Raw genomic sequence first — 19,834 nt, 5'->3', positions numbered from 1 at the left:
TAAAAGATGAGGACATCAAAAGTGGCATTAACCCCAGGGAGAGGGGCCTGTGAGGAACCAAAGGTTGCATTTTCATGCAAACATCTGCCAGAGGAAAACATGAAATAGTTAAAGAAAAGCTCCCTAGGGCTGGGGCCATGCTGCCTCTGGTCAGACAACATTTTCTGAAACCTTCAGGCAGCTCCGAGCTTGCCCAGCAGCTCAACAGGCCTGAGTTTCTTGTCCACAGAAGATCGTTTCTTTGCTCTCAGGAAAGCACAGCCACTCAGGGAATCTTGCCACTTTTCATAGACACACTTTTTCACAGAATCTGCTTTCACACCCTCAGTCCAGCGATGGTGGCCTTGTATAACACCACCCAGGATCTTCACGTGCTCTGTTGACGCCAAAACCCTATCTTCTTGTTCCATTTCCTGCCCCTGAGGAGTCTGTTGGGTCTTGAGAAATGTCATCCTTATTCCATAATAGCAGAAATATCCCACAAAGATATTAAAAATGATCAAGCAGCTTAATGGAGTAAAAGAAACAAATAATACACGTGTAACAATGGGGCAGTTCAGGGACGTCCAAGCACAGTCCAGGGTCCATAGCGAGAACTGGGCATGTGCAGAAATATGTTCCAAACTCACTTTTCCACACCTGAGAAGCGAGAGAAAACGCTGAGGATGGTGGTACCCTGGGCAAATCCCAGCCGCCATCACCGTGGAGACAGCCTTGGGTGGCAGGCAGCAGGGACTTACATTACAGTGGGTTGAGTCCAGGATGTGATGTCTTTACAAGGAAAGACTGACCTGTAGACACCTAGATACCCACAGAGGAAGAGACATGCTGCTGCTAAGGGCCAAGATGGCTGAGGCTGCTGCCAGCCGCTGATGGTGAAGGAGGGAAGGGAGAGTTCTCCCTAGAGCCTTCAGGGAGAACCTGGTTCCGCAAGCCAAGACTCCAGAGATAACAGACACCTTCTGTGTTGTTTTCACCACCCAGCTCTGGGCGCTTTGCAAGGCAGCCCAGAAAACGAATATAGCCAGAGTTTGGTTGTATTCTTGCTGTGCGTGCACACTACACTTGCTGTACCCAAACGAGACACAAAGCCTTGAAGAGTGACATCAGGGGTCAAAAGACCAGCACAGTATCTGGAACCCCCACTCTTCCCTGTCCTGCTTACACCATCTTTCCCACGCTGGCTCCTTCCTCTTCTTACAAAGCTCAATTAAAAGCAGGGAGAAGAAAGACTTGACTGCTTTCTCTTAAGCCTGAAGCTGGTGATTACATAATGAGTGTTGAATGAAAACTGCCAACAACAAAAAGAAAATGTTCTTGTATGCCCTATTTACACACTCACTATTTACACACTCGCCAGCCACTGGGAGGAGAGTCCCTCCTTCAGAATATTCCAGTCCCCTCTGGTTGGATGGGCTGCATCGGAGTACAATGGCAAAGCAGAAATTTGTGGGGCTTCCAAGAACATTCTTCACAAAGGATGTTCCCTTCCACCCAGAAATGGGATAGAGACTGTCTCTGTGTGGGGAACTGGCAGGAAGAGAAGCCCCAAGAAAAGGGTGCTGGAACCCAGCTGTAGCAGGCAGAGCTAGCCTGGTGGAAGCTTTTGGTACCTGGGTCAGGCTATAGAGGGGCACAGGATTCTAGCAGGCAAGAATAATGAATCTAGATGAAAGACTTGTAATGTTGAGCTACAAGGACTTCAGGAACCCAAGGGCTGAAAGCCAGCTGGTTCAGTTTGAGTAGACTGGCTCTCTGAAGACCTGTGCTAAGTAGCCCACTGGTTCCAGACTGCCACACCCCACACTCCTAATAACTCCTGCCACAGACCAGGCTCTTATTACATGCTAGGAAGCTGAAACTTATCTTGCCTTTTAATTAGGGCCCCCCCATCTAATTAGGGGGGCAGGAGATTTCTGAAAAACAAGCTACACAATCCTCTGTTTTCCCCTTCATAGATGCACACCTTCAATGCCAGACACTTCACTAAGCATTAGGGATCTGATACAGGCAAGAGCCCTATCTCTGCAAAGTTTACACAGGCAGCATTCTGTGACAGGCAAGCATTGGGAGGCACATCCACACTAGACTGAAGGTAGTGGCCTAAGGGTAAGGGTAGGCACGATCAGTTTACAATGGAAAGGTCTGGCTAGTGGAGGGAGTGGCCTGAGTGGGGGTAAAGAAGACAAAGAGCTAAAAAAAAAGAGAGAGAGATTAGGATCAACCAATGCTGCCCCCTGCCCTCCACTACCTGACTCACCGCTGCAGCATTTCACTTACTGCACAGTTGGCTGGAAGGCTGCCCCCACCCACACTCAGTTTTGGATGCCCAAGTCTGTTTCCACCCCCTGTATGCATGGTTTCTGGTTATACTTGCCCAGTAAGGACTACAAAAATAAACTGTAGTCTCAGCATTTTGTAGGCTGAGGAGGAGGATCATTTTGAGTTCTAATCCATATGACCTCAGTTTACCCAATTACACAGGTGATGACTCCATTTCCAAAGGAGCTCACATCCTGAGGTATGGGGCTTAGGATGTTAGCATATGAACAGGGGGCCCACAAGCGCAGATTGGAGAAGTTAGGCCTAGAAGTTAGGAAGTTTCCTAGGAAGCCTGCAGAGCTTCCAGGACAGCACTGGAGCCTCAGTGAGTGTGGCTCTGACCTGAAGCTGCTGGCCAGAAGTAAGTATATTTTTTCCTCCAAAGCGATTCCACTGGCCGTAGTAAGGTCAAGCCTCCCCCAGCTCCCGGCCATCCAGACACCAAGCAGAGAATGACTATCCCCTCACCTAGGATCCTGGCACTAGGGTGAAGCGGGAGAGTCTGAGTTTGGAGTCAGCCTGGGCTGCACAAACTGACTCTCCTAGTGGAAGGGCACAGAGCAGAGCTATGCAAACAACAAATGGGATCCCCTCCGGGAAGATCTGGTTCAGAGGGAACCGATTCCCAGCTCTAACCCTTTCCTCTCACTTTTCTTACTTCCTATACATTTCTAGCTGAGAAGAACAACCAGGAAGGACCTGCAGGCCAAAGACAGATAGAACGGCAGCACACTCACTCACTTACACACTCATACTCATTCACATACACAGTCACACTCACACACAGTCACACTCATACATTCTCATACATAGTCACACATACACTCACACACAGTCACACAAGTCACACTCATACACACTCATACACAGTCACACTCACTCACATATAGTCACAGTCACACACTCATGCTCACATACACAGTCACTCACACACTCACTCACACTCATACATACACACACACAGTCACACTCATACATTCTCATACATAGTCACACATACACTCACATACAGTCACACTCACACACAGTCACACAGTAATACTCATACACACTCATACACAGTCACACTCGCTCACATATACTCAGTCACATACTCATACTCACATATAGTCACACTCACACACTCATCCATACACAGTCACACTAACACACACATTCACACAAGTCACACTTATTCACCCACATGTGCACTTATATACTCACACACATTCATACACACTCACACACATTCATACACACACACACACACACACACACACACACACACACACACAGAGGGAAGGCTAGTGTGGCTTCTGTGCTTTTTTTAATAGCCTGGTTGTGTTCATTGGGGACAGGGTCCTGCCATGTTGCCCAAGCTGTCTCCAACGATCCTCCTCCTCCTCCCTTACCCTGGCAAGTAGGCGTGCATCTCTGTGTCGGGCTTCTGAAGGGGTTTGTGTGTTGAGGAAGTTTTAAAGACAAGCTGGGGACATGGGGCTTGATGATCTGCCTGCCTTAAGCAATGGGACTGCAGGCATCCTGTCCTCACCACAGAGGACCTACGTGCTAAACAAAAAATAAATAAAAGAATACAACTCTTGGGGTTTGTTTTTGTTTTTTTAAATCATTGTAAGCCTAGTGCATGTGGGGGTTGATCCCGTAGCCATCTGCATTCTGGCCACAGCCTGTCAGCAAGGGTCTTTCCTCCCTCATTAGCACTGGAGGTGGACGCAGGAAAACAGCACCCAGGGAGCCAGGGTAGTGCAGGGGGGCTTCTGGGGTGTCCTGTGGAGCTCACTCACTGTCTCCCTGGACTTCACTGAAGACAGCACGCACAGGCCCCGTGTCACAGTGAGACCCTGTCTAGTCATGAACACTGAACTCTGAGAAGAGCTAAGTGAATAAACCTGCACGTGCTCTTGTTCCACAAAGAAGGGTGACAGCACCTGTCTGCTTTGAGGTGGTTTGATCGATCGAGTGTAGTTTCTGAAATGTGCCATTTCCTCTAACTCAAACTGTATTAGTCTGAGGGATTACGGGTGAAGAGGTCACAAGCCAGGTCTTCATGTCCTTCTGACCCTGCTGCCCCTTTCCCTCTAAATATTTCTGGTCCAAAAGAAGTCACAGAACTGGGCGTGGTGGTACATGCCTTTAATCCCAGCACTCGGGAGGCAGAGGCAGGCGGATTTCTGAGTTCGAGGCCAGCCTGGTCTACAAAGTGAGTTCCAGGACAGCCAGGGCTATACAGAGAAACCCTGTCTCGAGAAAAAAAAAAAAAAAAAAAAAAAAAGAAGTCATAGCATCATTTCAGCTCCGGTCTTCCTGTCAGCTTACTTTAAGAAGCTGACAAAAACAACAACAACAACAACAACAACAACAAAAAACCCAAAAGGTATCACAGGTTTTGAAGGGGGGGAGGGCTCTTCGGGAGGAGTTGGGGTACAAAAGGGAAAGAAGAATGTGATGTAAGTCTATTTACTCAAAATATGTTTTTAAATGTTAACAAATCCAGATAAATTAGAAATTATGTATCTTTTCTCATCATAATGCAATAAAATTTAAATCAAAGAAAATAAAAAAAAAGCTGACAAAAGGAGCTGAAATCCTGTCTTTTTTTTTTTTCTTCTTGGAGTTCACACGCTAGACAGAAGACAACAGCTTCATTCCTTACCCCTACCATCCAGAGGCCTTTACATGGCTTTGGCAGCTCCTCCCACAGGAGGCAGCAGCTCCTCACATGTTCACCAGGAAATGAGTCTGGGAGGTGACATTTTCAGGCAGCAGCTCTCCCAGGTACCAGGTAGGCATTCACAGCCAGCCAGCTCAGTGCTCCAAAGTACCAAGAGGGAAGAGCTCAGCTTTCCTAACAGAACTGCCGGTGACAAGTGTCTGGTCAGCCACTGGCTGCCTTCAATTTTCATGCTCAGCATGGGGAGCCTGTCACTGATGGTTCAGGTCCACCTGCCCAGCAATGAGCTCTCAGGGAGGCCCCAGGTAGCCTTGCTCCTCAGAGGCTCTGTGAGCACATTATCCCCAATGTATCTATGCCTGATGACAGACTTAGGTTCAGCTTTCTCCCCTTGTGCACAGCACACTCTTGGTGAAGACTGGAACTAGCGATGATTGGAGGCTCCTCTTGGCAACCAACCCACCCCAGGGTGTTCAGGTCGCATAGCACAGGGCAGCTGGCCACCTCTCTTTCTCCACAAAGGTCTGCCACCATGTTTGTGCATGGCTTTTTACAACCTTGAGTCATTTTTTTAACTTTGCATCAAAGTGAATTCTAAAGAGACCATATGTATCCATTCTGTAGTTTACTACAAAAGTTAGCCTAAGTGTCCCACAATGCTTTGTCCTTCATTTGCGGTTGGCCTGAGTGTCTGTGCTGTACCCCCAGTTGCTCAGGGTTCAGTCCCTCTTCCTGTCTCCTTTTTCACTCTGCCCTGACTCAATGTCTTTCCTGCAGTTCCTCAAATACACCCTGGATGTTCGGCCCTCCATCCTCCCATCCTCCCAGAGTGTCACAGGGCTGGTTCCCTTACAGCCTGCACACCTCCACTGCAGGACTTCCGCAGGCCCTCGGCATCACTCCATGTTCTCCTGCTCACCAGTTTGTGCCTTCAGCTTTTCTATCCTGTATCTCCTGCATGAACCAACTCATTCATCATCTGTCTCTCTCAGTCTCTGACTCTTGGAAGCAGGACCATTGTTTTGTTCATGGATGCGTTCTCTAAGACCCACACAGAACAGGTGCCCGCAGGACTCACTGAAGGGCCTGTATACATTCACCACTGCACGCATGTAGTCAATAAGCTGCTAGCTAGAAAAGGGAGGTGGAATTTCAATGCCATCACCTGGCTGTAAAACGTATTTCATCTACTGAAGGGAGTGGCGGGAGTGGAAAGCTCTACACTGTAAGATAGCATGTCACGGGAAAGAGTGGGAAAGATCTCCACTGAGCCCCCATTCTGTGTGTGTGTGTGCATGCATGTGAGCATAGAATGTATATGCCAAGAACACAGGATGTCAAATGTCATTAGCACTCTTGGCTTTATTCCCTTGAGGGATAAAGGGTATCTCACTGTACCAGAGACCCTCTGTTTGAGTAGGCGCCAGTCACTGAGGTCTCTCCCCCACAGCGTTGGGAGTGTAGCTAGGAATAACCATACATGAATTTTACATGGGTTCCGGGGATTGACCCAGGCTCTCATGTTTATCATACAAGCACTCTTACTCCCATCTTTAAAAAATGATTAGTGAATGATCAAGGATTGAGAAAAACAAGTTTAAGTAAACACATAAGAACAAGGTGATCAAAACAAAGTCCAGAACAGACTAAGGACCATGAAAAAGAAAACAAGCAGAATGCTACAAGTGCAGCTGGAATCCCAGCACATGTGGCGGCTTCTTCCAGGTAGCCAACCACTAAGGGGCCACGCTGTTGCAATCCTACCATCCTAAGTAGGACATGACACTTCTGACACTAACCATGTGACTATAATTGGGTACAAAAGCCATGGATGTCTCACGGTTAGCTTTCCACCAGGGCACGTTAACTTAGCCACACTATGCTTAAGTCCACATTCTGGCCTCTTTTTTTTTTTTTTGGTTTTTCGAGACAGGGTTTCTCTGTGTAGTCCTGGCTGTCCTGGAACTCACTCTGTAGACCAGGCTGGCCTCGAACTCAGAAATCCGCCTGCCTCTGTCTCCCAAGTGCTGGGATTAAAGGCATGTGCCACCACACCTGGCCATTCTGGCCATCTTAATGCTGATCACATCTCTGCTGTACCCTAACTGATAGTCAATCTAAATCACATTTATTCTTGATAAGTTAAATCTTAGTGAACCAGGCCCAGCACTTCCGTCTGACAGAGCAATCACACCTTGGTTCCCACCTGTACCAGACATTCTCTGTTCTACATGGCGGAAACCACGCTCCGTCACACCCTATTCTACTCCAGTCCCCTTTGGCTGAGGGATCAGCCAGCAGACCGAAGCCATTGTCCAGTCTCAGGCTCTACCAGCTCAGCCCTCCTTCCATTCTATCCACTGGGATCTGCTTAATGAAGAACAGCCTAACATTTTGCTGAAATCAAGAAATGTAATGTCTACAGCAGTCTCTTAATTTACTAACCTAGTTATTCCATCAATGAGGAAATGAAGCTAATTTAAAAAGACTTCTCCTCGGTGGACTCATATGGACGGCTAGCAACCTCTCTTCTAAAGCCCCCGCCCCCCATCTGTTCCTCATCTCTGCCAGCAAGCAGCCTGAGGCTTGTTGGGTTGGTAATTAAAATTTACTCTCTGCCATAGACTCCTTTTGACTTTAAGGCATTTGCCTGGCATTAGACTTAAAACTTAAAAAAAAAGTCTTTGTGGTGTGCCGACCAGAGATCACTTCATCTTGCTAATTCTTTCCATCCCCAGGATCTATTCCTGCAGATGCAACTTCACTTAGAATTCAGGGTGAGTGAGCACCTACTGTGTGGCTGGCACACTGCTTTGTTTCTATGCTTTCCAGTTCTATTTGAAGAGGCTGTAAGTAGGTTGGCGGTGACCTTCACTGACCTTGTGCCGTCAACCCCGACATGTTCATTATCCCTTCCCATCTTCTGAGAATGGCTTTTAAAGCCCTGTCCCTGTTGATAGTGTTTTATTTTAGCAAAATATACGTAAAAGGTAAAACATGCCATTAGACAGTTTGTCAGTACACCTTGGGGTGATTGGGTCCAGTCATCATGTGTGCACACATCACACCTTCTCCATCACCCCAAACCTTGCACCCTTTCCCTGGAACCCCCACTATGCTCATTTTCTGTTTGTCTTGATTCGTTACACATTTCATACAAAATGGCTCTATAGCATCTGACCTTTGTGTCTGGCTCACTGTTCACACCACAGCTTCTCTAAGGTTCATGATGGTTGCATCGTGTGCCAGTGTGGCTTCCCATCATGGCTGGATGGCTCTTTGTGTGTATAAATAACCATGCTTGATTTTCTACTCTTCCCTGGACTGGTTCTTTCCAGTTCTTGCTTACCATGAAGAAAGCTGTACTGGTGTACATGCCTTGTACTGGTGTACATGCCTGTTAGATCCTTTTTAATTCCTCTAAGTATATACCTTGTCGTCTATTACAACTCCTTGGTGAGCTGCTGTTGTGAGCAACTTGTGTTTGTTTCCCATAGCAAGAAGATCATTTCACAGTTCCATTTAGCATGTGCAAGAGTCCCAGTTTTCCTCCTCCTCTTTCTTCTGCTTTTCTTCTTGGACCGTGTGATGTGTGTACACCTGTAGAGGCCAGAAGCTGTCTGTCTCAGTCACTCCCCACCTTATCTTCTGAGCAGGGTTTCTCACCAAACCTGGAGCTCACTGAAATGGTTAGGGTAGCTGTGACTTTCACCCACTCTGCTGTGACCTGCTGTGGTGCAGTGCGTGGACTGCCAGCTCCCACTGTTCTCAGAGTGAAGAGGATGCGCTCCACAGTCAGACCTGGCTGTGTGTAACACCACCTCCTTCCTTTCAATGCTTGCTCTAACTGGGATTACCCAGTGCATTCTTCTCTTAGCGCCCTTGGTAACTGTCGGTGGCTTAAAGCAACACAAATTTATTGTCTTTGATTCCAGCAGTCAGGACTCTAACAGTCTGCAGGTTTCACAGAGCTAGTTTCCTCAGGAACCTCTGGGGAGAACTGGTTTGATGGTCTTTTATAGCTGCTTGACTTTTGGCCCAATTTCACCTCCAAAGCCAACCAAAGCAAATGAATGTCACATCTCATCATCCTACTCCCCTCTTCCACCCTGAAAGACTTTGATTGTAAAGGTCATCACCTCCAATTTGAAGGAGGGCTTAATAGCAGTGTCAAAGCCTCCTGTGATGCAGCTGTCTGTGATGGAGCTGAGCTGTCTGTGACAGAGCTTTCTGTGACGAGGCTGTCTGTGATGGTGCTGAGCTGTCTGTGACAGAGCTGTCTGTGATGAGGCTGTCTGTGATGGAGATGAGCTGTCTGTGATGCAGCTGTCTATGATGCAGCTGTCTGTGATGCAGCTGTCTGTGATGCAGCTGTCTGTGACGCAGCTGTCTGTGACGCAGCTGTCTGTGATGGAGCTGAGCTGTCTGTGACAGAGCTTTCTGTGATGAGGCTGTCTGTGATGGAGATGAGCTGTCTATGACAGAGCTTTCTGTGACGCGGCTGTCTGTGATGGAGATGAGTTGTCTGTGATGGAGATGAGCTGTCTGTGACAGAGCTTTCTGTGACGAGGCTGTCTGTGACAGAGCTGTCTGTGACGAGGCTGTCTGTGACGAGGCTGTCTGTGACGCGGCTGTCTGTGATGCGGCTGTCTGTGATGCAGCTGTCTGTGATGGAGCTGAGCTGTCTGTGACAGAGCTGTCTGTGACGCGGCTGTCTGTGATGGAGATGAGCTGTCTGTGATGGAGCTGAGCTGTCTGTGACAGAGCTGTCTGTGATGGAGCTGAGCTGTCTGTGACAGAGCTGTCTGTGACGAGGCTGTCTGTGAAGAGGCTGTCTGTGACGAGGCTGTCTGTGACGAGGCTGTCTGTGATGGAGCTGAGCTGTCTGTGATGGAGCTGAGCTGTCTGTGACGCAGCTGTCTGTGATGGAGCTGAGCTGTCTGTGACGCAGCTGTCTGTGATGGAGCTGAGCTGTCTGTGACAGGGCTGTCTGTGACGAGGCTGTCTGTGACAGAGCTGTCTGTGACGCGGCTGTCTGTGATGGAGATGAGCTGTCTGTGATGGAGCTGAGCTGTCTGTGATGGAGCTGAGCTGTCTGTGATGGAGCTGTGATGGAGATGAGCTGTCTGTGATGGAGATGAGCTGTCTGTGATGGAGCTGAGCTGTCTGTGACGCAGCTGTCTGTGATGGAGCTGAGCTGTCTGTGACGCAGCTGTCTGTGATGGAGCTGAGCTGTCTGTGACGCAGCTGTCTGTGATGGAGCTGAGCTGTCTGTGACAGGGCTGTCTGTGACGAGGCTGTCTGTGACAGAGCTGTCTGTGACGAGGCTGTCTGTGATGGAGCTGAGCTGTCTGTGATGGAGCTGAGCTGTCTGTGATGGAGCTGTGATGGAGATGAGCTGTCTGTGATGGAGATGAGCTGTCTGTGATGGAGCTGAGCTGTCTGTGACGCAGATGTCTGTGATGGAGCTGAGCTGTCTGTGACGAGGCTATCTGTGACGAGGCTGTCTGTGACAGAGCTGTCTGTGACGCGGCTGTCTGTGATGGAGCTGAGCTGTCTGTGATGGAGCTGAGCTGTCTGTGATGGAGCTGAGCTGTCTGTGATGGAGCTGTGATGGAGATGAGCTGTCTGTGATGGAGATGAGCTGTCTGTGATGCATCTGTCTGTGACTTGGCCGTCTGTGACGCGGCTGTCTGTGATGCAACTGTCGAGGTAGGGGACAGACACCCTGGTGGCCAGACATTATTCCGCTTATCGCAAACAAAAGAGTGATGGCCTCCATATAAACCTCATTTTGGGTTCCTTTTCTGCTCTTTGCAGTCATGGCCATATGTGTTAGTCAAGTGTTCTAGAGCTAAGCTCCAGCCCCACCCTGAGTATTTGGATTTCTTACTCTTTTCATTCCTTGATTTTTCGAGCTGAGGACAACTCATTCCAAAGTCTTGTGTTCAACAAATAATGGGGGTTATTATTTTTTTTCCCAGTGCTGGGCCTCAAACTCAGGGCCTCATATATGCTAGGCAAACACTATACCAATAAGCCATATTTGCAGTCCTTGGTCTTTGTGACAGGGACTCCTACATAGCTCAGGCTGGCCTCAAACTTGTGAATCTCTCACCCTCCCTCCCTAATGCTGAGATTACAGGCATGCATCACCACATACAGCTAGCTATGAAGTTCTTGGTTTTTGAGGTTTTATGTTGCCCTGACTGGCCTGGAACTCAAAGAGATCCATCCACCTGCCTCTGCCTCCTGGATGCTGGGATTAAGCTGTGTGCAGCCATTCCGGGTTACCTGTTCAGCTTGAGTTAATAAAACAAAACATTCATCTCTTCAAGCCTGGCACCCACAAAGCACTCAGTTCCACCTTCTCATAGTTGCAGCTTTACCAACTTCTTACCAACTTCTTGGCAACATAATACCTGCCGCAGGAGTCCACACTTTAGTCTGGGGTTCTTCCTATTCTAAACCCAAAAAGACCCCCTCTTGCCCAGGGCTGAAGCACAAAACTTTCTCCTATGTGAGAGAGACTAGAACAACAGGCCTCCTCACAGTTCACCCACCTTCCAGGGACAAGCACCTGCGGGGTCAGGTGAGGGCTCATGGCTTCCTCCCCTCTCAGAGGCTGGCCTGTGACCTGTGTCAGGGGACAGTCCTTTTTAGCCTGAACAGTTGCAAGAAGAGGCTCAGCTCTGTTTTCTTCTGCACTTTTGCCTTACACAAAAACCTCTCACAGAATTTGTCAGAATTCAAATGTGAAGCCATCATGGTAATCTCATGCTTCTATCCAAGGTGCTTCCGAGTCCCTCCCAGGCCAGCTAGGTCCCTCGGTGTCACAGAGGGGCGCTGTTCCTCAGCGGCACTGGATGCTCTATGAGATCAGCTCAGGTCTTATGCTCGTCTGTTGTGGCTGCTTTGTTTTCTGATACTACAATACTGGCTCCACTGTATACACTTCTCAGTTTTGGGGTGCCTTTCTCTCATTTCTGTTTCAAAATTATGTTTCAAACTTATTGCTAGCTTAGTCTTATTGGCAAGGGCTCAGTCTGTAGACTGAGAAACTAGGCTGCGCACTTGCGGGAAGTCACTAGGAGGTCTGGGAAATATGTGCAGCAATGAGCAGGCACATACCATGCATCCATGCTGGGACAGTGATCAATATAGCTCAGGTGGGAGGCTGGGGGCCTGAGTCAAACACTCATCCTTCTCCTGAGGCAGGAGCACCAGAAACCTCAGCCACCATACAGATCCCTCCCTCAAAGCACATGACTAGAGATCCCTCAACCCAGTAGGCTGGGCCTGCAGCTTACCTCCATATCTGGGTACATCTACTCTGCTGTGCTCCCTGTAGCCAGGCAAAGGTGCTGCTCTGATTTCTGAAGGGTCAGCCCACCTCCTCCCATTCCTCAACCCCCAACCAGTTTCCCTCTCCTACCTCAGAAATCCAATTTTCTTCCTACATTCCTTTCCAGTTTTGTTTCACATAAGGACAATCCATCCACTCTTACTGATAAATCCTGGGGAGACAAGGAACCTCGGGCCTTTTGCTGGGCTCAGCTGGGCAGGTAGAGCAAGCATGCCTACAGCCTGTGGTTCTTACAGCTCTGATGTTCACCATTACCACCCATCTCAGATCTTCAGGGAAGCTGAGTCTCCTGACACTAGCTCATCACTCACGATAAGAACTTCTGATCCTGCAGTCTCCCTGGACTATAAATGTTCCTCTGGTTCTGAGGTGGGGGTTGGGGGCAGCTCCACACTGTACATTAGATCATCTATTAGCTACGCTATGCCCTCTTGATGCCTAACCACATCCGGGAACCTACAATACTGTGCTTGAATGGTCAGGGCTGGAAGTGGAATCCTATTAATTAGATTAGCCTCTTTGGCTTTGCCATTGATTTTTTGGGGGTAACTGTAGCCTTTTTGTGTTTATGTTATGGTTAAAAAATAACAGGACATTAATCCCAGCACTTAGGAGGCAGAGGCAGGCGGATTTCTGAGTTTGAGGCCAGCCTAGTCTACAAAGTGAGTTCCAGGACAGCCAGGGCTATACAGAGAAACCCTGTCTCAAAAAAAGAAACAAACAAACAACAGGACAAAACATCAAAATTAAATAAAGACTAAAAATTACAGTAGAAACAGGCTCAAAGAAAACAAAAATGGTGATTAGATGAATGTGGCACACTGAAGTGACAGGGAGCCAGGGAGGACAGAGTGATGAGTGACCCTGGCTGGGGAGCTGTGGTGGGAGCATCCACTCTAAGTCTGCAGACAGTATTTGCTACCTCAACTGTGCTGTTCTGGAACCATCATAATCGTTATAAAACTATGCTCCTTCTCCTGATAAGGCTCAAAAAAACAGGTATAAGCCTTAAGAAAGTAGGCCTTTAAAAACGCACTCCTTAGTGATATTCCACAAGATGTAAAATGCATTTTCTACCCTCAGAATCACAGGAATGCTGGGCTTTATTGAGCCTCTCTGAGAACCTGCTTAGCAATTTCATTTCGTAAGAATTGGAGTGTTAGTGAGATCATGCAGCCTTCTAGAAATCAAATCAAAGGCGGTGGGCCTGGCCCTCTGCTTTGGGATGGCATGTCAGCTAAGAGGAGCCATCCCTAAGGGGCGGGGAGAGCATCAGTGGACATCACAGGCCTCAGACGAATGGACGTCAGCCATCCTATCACAGGCGTGCGGGCAACTCCTCCAATCTCACCCTCTGCAGAGACCTATTATCTAGGTTGTTGTACTCTCTCAACCATAATTGTTACTCAGTGAATGGATGGAGAAAGCTTTCCAACAGACCCAGAAGGAGCCAAAGTCCAGAGTCTGCCCTCCTAAAGACTTACCTACAACACAGCCAAAACCAAGCTCAGGCACATTCCTGCCAGCCTTTACTGCCCAGCCCAGACAGAGCTTGTGAACAAGGAAACCAAGTCCAACAAAGCTGAAAACCACACGAAAGCAACTGTTTGTCTGGACACTGTTTTCTTTAAGATGTACTTGGGCCTATCCAACACATAGTTCTGGCCGGTCCAAGCCTCTCACGAGGCCTTTAGAACATGGATTCTCTAGATTCCTTTGGGTGATTCCAGAGATGTCGGGTGGAGATGTCTGGGGTGGGTGCTATCTGCTTTGAAAGCTTAGGTTTATCCCTGCTCAACTCTGGCCTCCTTCCCGGGGCCCTGGCAGCTCTGTGCTGGAGTGGTACCTGCCTTCCTGGTCACCTCCTCCCTCTGCCCTGTCCCCAGCAGCCTCAGCAGCTCTGTGCTGCAGTAGTACCTGCCGTTCTTGGTATCGTGCTGTCGCATATTCTTGATAAAATGAATTTTCTTGAAATTCTTTGGTCTGGGAGAACCTGAGAGTGTTCGACATCTGAAAAAGAAAAAAAAGAAAATGAACAAACAAAAAAGGTCATTTAAAAAATACTATCAGCCGCCACTGGACAACTGAGACATCTCCACACAAAGACAGGAAGGAAAGAGTAGACAAGTGGCTTGAGTCACCCAGAGGCTGCAGGAGTGAGTGGGGTGGGTGCTAATAAACACATACAGCCTGGCCAGCGCAAGGAAGCTTTAAAACCCAACAACAGACAACGTCCTCAATAATTCTGATAATATTTTATGAGTCTCTAAAAAGCTAGCTAATGAAAACTCTTTCCTCCATTACAACAATATAACCTAAATGGATCCCAAGGACATCATCAGTCTTTGTTGTCATCCAAAAGAAAGACTCGAAGTCAACACAGGCAAAGAGAACTGAAGGCGGCAACATGAAGAGACTTAGAGCTGAACAGATATGCAAATTTCACTTTCAAAACAGCCCTGAGTCATTTTTCCTCTGCAGTGGGAATTTGGCCTGAAAACCTTGGACAACTGCCCCAATCCAGACTCCACTTGGGAAGTCACAACTTAAATCTGAATGAGAATCAGGACCTAACTAGTTGCTGCTTTATTTTATTACTTCAGAATAAATTTTAATAAGTAAACATCTATTGAACCAAAGTGACCTGAATTTAAAAAAAAAAAAAAATTGCCTGGGATGAGGCAGCGTTGCCCCGTGCTTGCCCCGTGCTTCCCACAGACCAGGAGATGACGAGAGCTTACTGTGGACAAGGACTACTGAAATAACCTGGTAAATCCTACAAAATGACAAAACCACACAGACACCACTACCAAAGCCGAAAATCCCACCGCAAAGGGGCTGGAGTTTTGTCCTTTCTTGACCTTCTACTTAAGTCCTTCCTGACTATAGGATGTGAATAGGCTTCCACTATCGTATGTGAATGCCTGGAACCGGACACTTCCAAACTCAAGGTCTGGAAAAGCACCGTGCAGGTTCCCAAAGCCGCACGGAGCTCTGGGTGTGGATGTGGGTGGGACGTCATCGGAATTCAGTCAGTTCTGTCTTAAGGCTGCAGTGCAGGGAGCAGAGGGGGTGGAGGGGGCCGAGGGGCAGAGGAGTGGGGGGATAGCTCCACAGGAGGTAAAGTTGTAGTGGGTGGGGGTGAGGCACATGTGGGAACTAGACTGGGGAACAAGGAGGGTTCTAGCTATACAGAGCAACCCCAGTCTTTACTCCTCCCCCAGGGCAATTTCCAGAGAGGCCATCTCCATCTACCCCAACCAACCCTTCTATCAATCACTAGCTTTTCTGGAAGCCCATTCGTAGAGTAGAGATCACAATATATTTTTTAAAAATAAGACACTACCTAATTTGAATAATGCGAGCCCAAACCAAGGCAGACGTGTACTCTGGTGATATTTACTAGTGAGGCCCTTCCACAGGCTGTGTCCAGAGCAGAGAAGCGCCATTTCTCCTCCCCATCCATTACCATGGGCTTGGAAGCTTCAGCAGGGGCCACGCCCCTCCCAGCCTTCAACTTGGAGATTAGTATAACCTTGATTTATGACGCCTGGCCTTATAGGTCATGCAACGCTCTCAACTAAGTTATTACCAATACTTGCAATCCCCACTGTCATTAATAACTGTGAAAATTAAGTGATTATATACATTTATGGGTGTGTTTCATAAACTGCCAAGTAACCCATTGGAATGAATGTACTTAACACACAAATGTATACAGAGTCACATGCAAACTTCAAGTGCTGTGAGCAAGGTGTGTGTGTGGGGGAGTACCTACATTTTCTTAAAACAGCAGCTTTTATTAAAGGCTCTGAATTTATAGCTCTAAACGGAGGGTTTTTAGTTTTTTGGTTTGTTTGTCTGTTTGTTTGTTTGTTTGTTTGTTTAGAAGCCTTGCAGAGCTCTGCCTGAAGAACAGGCAGAAAAGGAGTTTGCCCCGCTCACTCCGTCCTACTCTTTAGTCTTCAGACTTCCTAGTTCTGGGGCTCATGAGGAACACAAACCCAGAACCCCAAATTGCCCCTATGCTGTTTCCAGAATCTAGGTCTACCTAAGTTTTCAACAGGTTGTCATTCCTTCTAAGCTCCGCCCAACAGTTACCTAGAAACAGCTAGGAAGGCCTGGCTTGCTATAAAAGGACTGTTTGGCCTCTCCCTCTCTCTCTGACTCTCTGCCCCTTTTCTCTCTCTGACCCCCTTCCCTCTCTCATCCCTTTCTCCATCTCTCCCCTCCTCCCCTCTCTCTCCACATGTTCCTGGCCAGCCTCTTCTCGCCTCTTTTCTCTTTCTCTGTCTTCCTCTGTTCCCTCTTTCTCTGCCTTCTCAACTCCCCTTCCCATGTTCCTAAATAAACTCTATTCTGTACCACACCCATTCTATACTACGCCTTTAAGTATGTCTGGTACCTGGGGGAGTGCGGAGGAACACCTCAGCATGGGCCCACTGAGGCAACTCCTCCTACCCCACCATACCACCCTATATAAAACATATCCCTGGTTTTCTAAATCACATCACTACGGTCCTATCAGAAGGTTCTAGAAGCATGAGGTTGCTGCTTAGAAAGGGATACTTAAAGCATAAATAAACAGAGGGTTCTGGGTAGGGCCCCACTCCCAAACCAGAGCTTGCTTCAGCCAGTCTGAGAAGAAGCAGGCCAAGAGCTAGAGGGCCTCAGGAGGTGAGCTCTCCAGCCTGTCATCAGATAAGCCCTGGATCCTTTTCCCAAGTTAAGGAGGTGGTAACAGAACAAAGGGGGGCCTCAGGCTCCTCCCCCCATGTCTGCACAGAAGGATCCTCATTCTTTGGGCTGCCATGTAGGCTGGAGGGCAGCAAAAAGGCCACAGGCAGCTGAGTGATAGCTGGGTAAGGACATGATGGAAATAATGATTTTAACAGTGGAAGCTCCAACACCCACTGCCAAGGCCCCAGCAGGCCAACCACACCTGCTCCAGGGAACTGGGAAAGATGTCCTAATGTCCTGCCAGTGGCCACCAGGCAGGCAGCAAACTCCTCAGCAAATACCCCCATTGTTGGAGTTCTGGGTGTGCAGGTGCTGTTTGAGAGAATGGTATTAACAGGATGCCGGCACAAGGATGCCCCATTAACCTGAGGTTCACCCAGCAAGCGGGTGGTGGTGCTGTTTTTAAAACAGCATTCAACCAAAACACTAGGGAGTCGAAGCTTTCAGAGCACTGTTAGCAACAATTGCCAAGGAAACTGGAATATGGGGCCTCAGGTGACATCAGGTTAGGCAAAGGAGCAACTCACAAAGCTGCCTGCCTTACCATGTAAATACCCACTTAAAAGCATACACTTTGCATCATGCAAAAGTAAATTGGGATAGAATTAAATTAAAAACTAATTCAATGACAGATTAGCTCTTCCTTGTTAGCACTGATTAGAGGATACGCTTAAATTATGCTAAAGTTTTAATAGGCACCTTGGAGGCAACTGTTTTACATGCTAACCTTAAAAGCAAGCTAGGCTCAGGCCCTCCCAAACCCACAGTTCCCAGAACATTTCCATGCCATTACTGGGACTTCTGTTATAGGCTTAAAAAAAATAAATCTCCCAAGATCAGCTTATTTGGGCCCTCCAGTTTTACAGGTGGAAGAGGCGAGGCTTATCTGATGCCGACTGAGTCCTACTTTCCCAACCAGCACCTTTTAATCAGCTCATTTCCTAGGAACAAGACATTTCTAAGTAAATATGAACGCCTTTGTTTGTTGCTGCTGCTTTTTTGCTTGTATGTACATATGCGCATACATACTGATTACAGGGGGGGGCACACATGGGCCACACAGCATCTGTGTGGAGATCCAGGACAGCCCCGTAGGTCCCAGGGATCAGATGCAGACCATCAGGACTGGTAGTGGGTGCCCTTACTCACGCAGCAGCTCATTGGCCCGAGAAGTTGTTTCATTTTGTTTGTTTGTTTGTTTTTAATTTTGTTTATTGTTTTGTTCTTTAAGTTTGTTTGGAGAAATAAAGACTTCTAAAATTATCTTGATTTAAGGTTGCTTTTAGATGTTACATTTACACAAGTTTCCTTTGAAATTCAGGACTATACTGTCACCAAGATTTGGGGGAAGTCAGTTGAAGCAGAATTAGCTGCCAGTCAGGGTAAATTCTAAGAAGAGGCTGCAGTGTAACAGAGCACTTAAGTCTCCCTTAGCCCCCTAACCTCCTAGGGACACAACAGCTCTGTCTTGAACCCCTGGTTGCCACACAACTGCAAACACTGGCTTCTGAAAGCACCTGAAAGATAGCCTTCACTGCCCTCTGTCCTTGCTGTCTGTCCCTGTCTGCTGCAGGTGGGGAAAGGGTTGGAGGTGGGGGGAGGGGAGGCTCAGATACAGTGGGTGGAGGTGGGGGAGGAGAGGCTCCCGTACAGATGACTTTACTGCTCTAAGGCCAAAGCCACTTCTTGCCACCTGAAAGCATTGTTTTCCCTCCTCCACGCTCATATTACTTGGACTAAAGCCAGTTCCTTGCCTTGTGCTTTAATTGAACTAAAGTGTGGCGCCTACTGGGGAAATGGCCTCAGAGACTACGTCCTTTGGAGCTTTCAGGACAGACTTCAAAAGTAGAGACCAGCCTGTCCAACCCTGCCCTTCCTGATGATGTCCGTAACTAGATTCACAATCACCTGACATCTAGGGCTTCTCAGACTGGCAAGGAACTGTCTCAGGATACCATTCTGCCCTCCAGTGACACTTCCCGGGCTGGGGCTGGGGGTGGGGGTGGGGGTGGGGGTGGGGGAGCTATGTCTTGGAATGCAGCCAAGCAGATGGGGCACAGATGCAGGTTTGGGAAGAGCTGATGCCAGTCTACAGGAGCTTCCAGCCTCCCCCGGGCCTTCTTGTCTGCCGTCTGCTTCACAGTCCTTGTGAAGCCCAAACATCTGCCGCCTCCTGCTTTCAAAGGTCTGAACCACACGTCTTTCCCTTGCCAGCTTAGAGTTGTGGGGAGAAGACCCAACACGCACATTTTCTCCTTCACAAGGAACGCCCGGCTGGACCTCTGCACAGATGTGGGCCAACGGAGAGGGCAGGACTAAGGGAGGCAAACCTGCCAGTCTCCGGCAATCGCTGTCATCCCAAAAATGTGTCTGGCCAGCACTTTTCTAATCCAGTAGGGAAAATGGAATGGAATGCTTTCAAACCCAAGGGAGCCTCTGCAATGATCTTCACCAGGTTGCCCCAGCAACTAGCTAGGGAATGACGTCATGGTCGCCTCCTAAGCAGATCTGGTTGCTTTCCCTGCTGAGAGTAAGGCCTAAGATCTTAAGTGCTGTGTAATGCCAGGGTTAATATGGGCCTTGCTTCCATAAACAGCCACTTTCAAGATGCAAAGGGTGGCTGGGCAAGATGCTTAGCTTGCCCAGAGGCTTAGCTTGACAGTGCCTTCCTGGTACCAACCACAAAGGCAACCACAAGAAAAACAGCCACCAAATCTGCAGGCAGACTGCCCTGC

General features: G+C 48.2%; 1 protein-coding gene across 2 annotated transcripts in view; it reads right to left on the bottom strand.

Moving 5' to 3' along the window:
• Window positions 1-19,834, bottom strand: part of Cables1 (Cdk5 and Abl enzyme substrate 1) — a 110,511-nt gene that overhangs the window by 42,274 nt on the left and 48,403 nt on the right. For both annotated transcript variants that reach the window (XM_021150771.3, XM_021150772.3), the window contains exon 3: window positions 14,277-14,369. In XM_021150771.3, coding sequence (XP_021006430.1) covers window positions 14,277-14,369 — 93 coding nt within the window. The remainder of the gene's footprint in view (window positions 1-14,276; window positions 14,370-19,834) is intronic.

The sequence above is a fragment of the Mus caroli genome, unplaced genomic scaffold, assembly GCF_978045245.1.
Source record: "Mus caroli unplaced genomic scaffold, Mus_caroli_1 scaffold_19, whole genome shotgun sequence".
Lineage (NCBI taxonomy): Eukaryota > Metazoa > Chordata > Mammalia > Rodentia > Muridae > Mus > Mus caroli.
The sequence above is the reverse complement of the archived record's forward strand: the minus strand, read 5'-3'. Positions and strand labels throughout refer to the sequence as shown.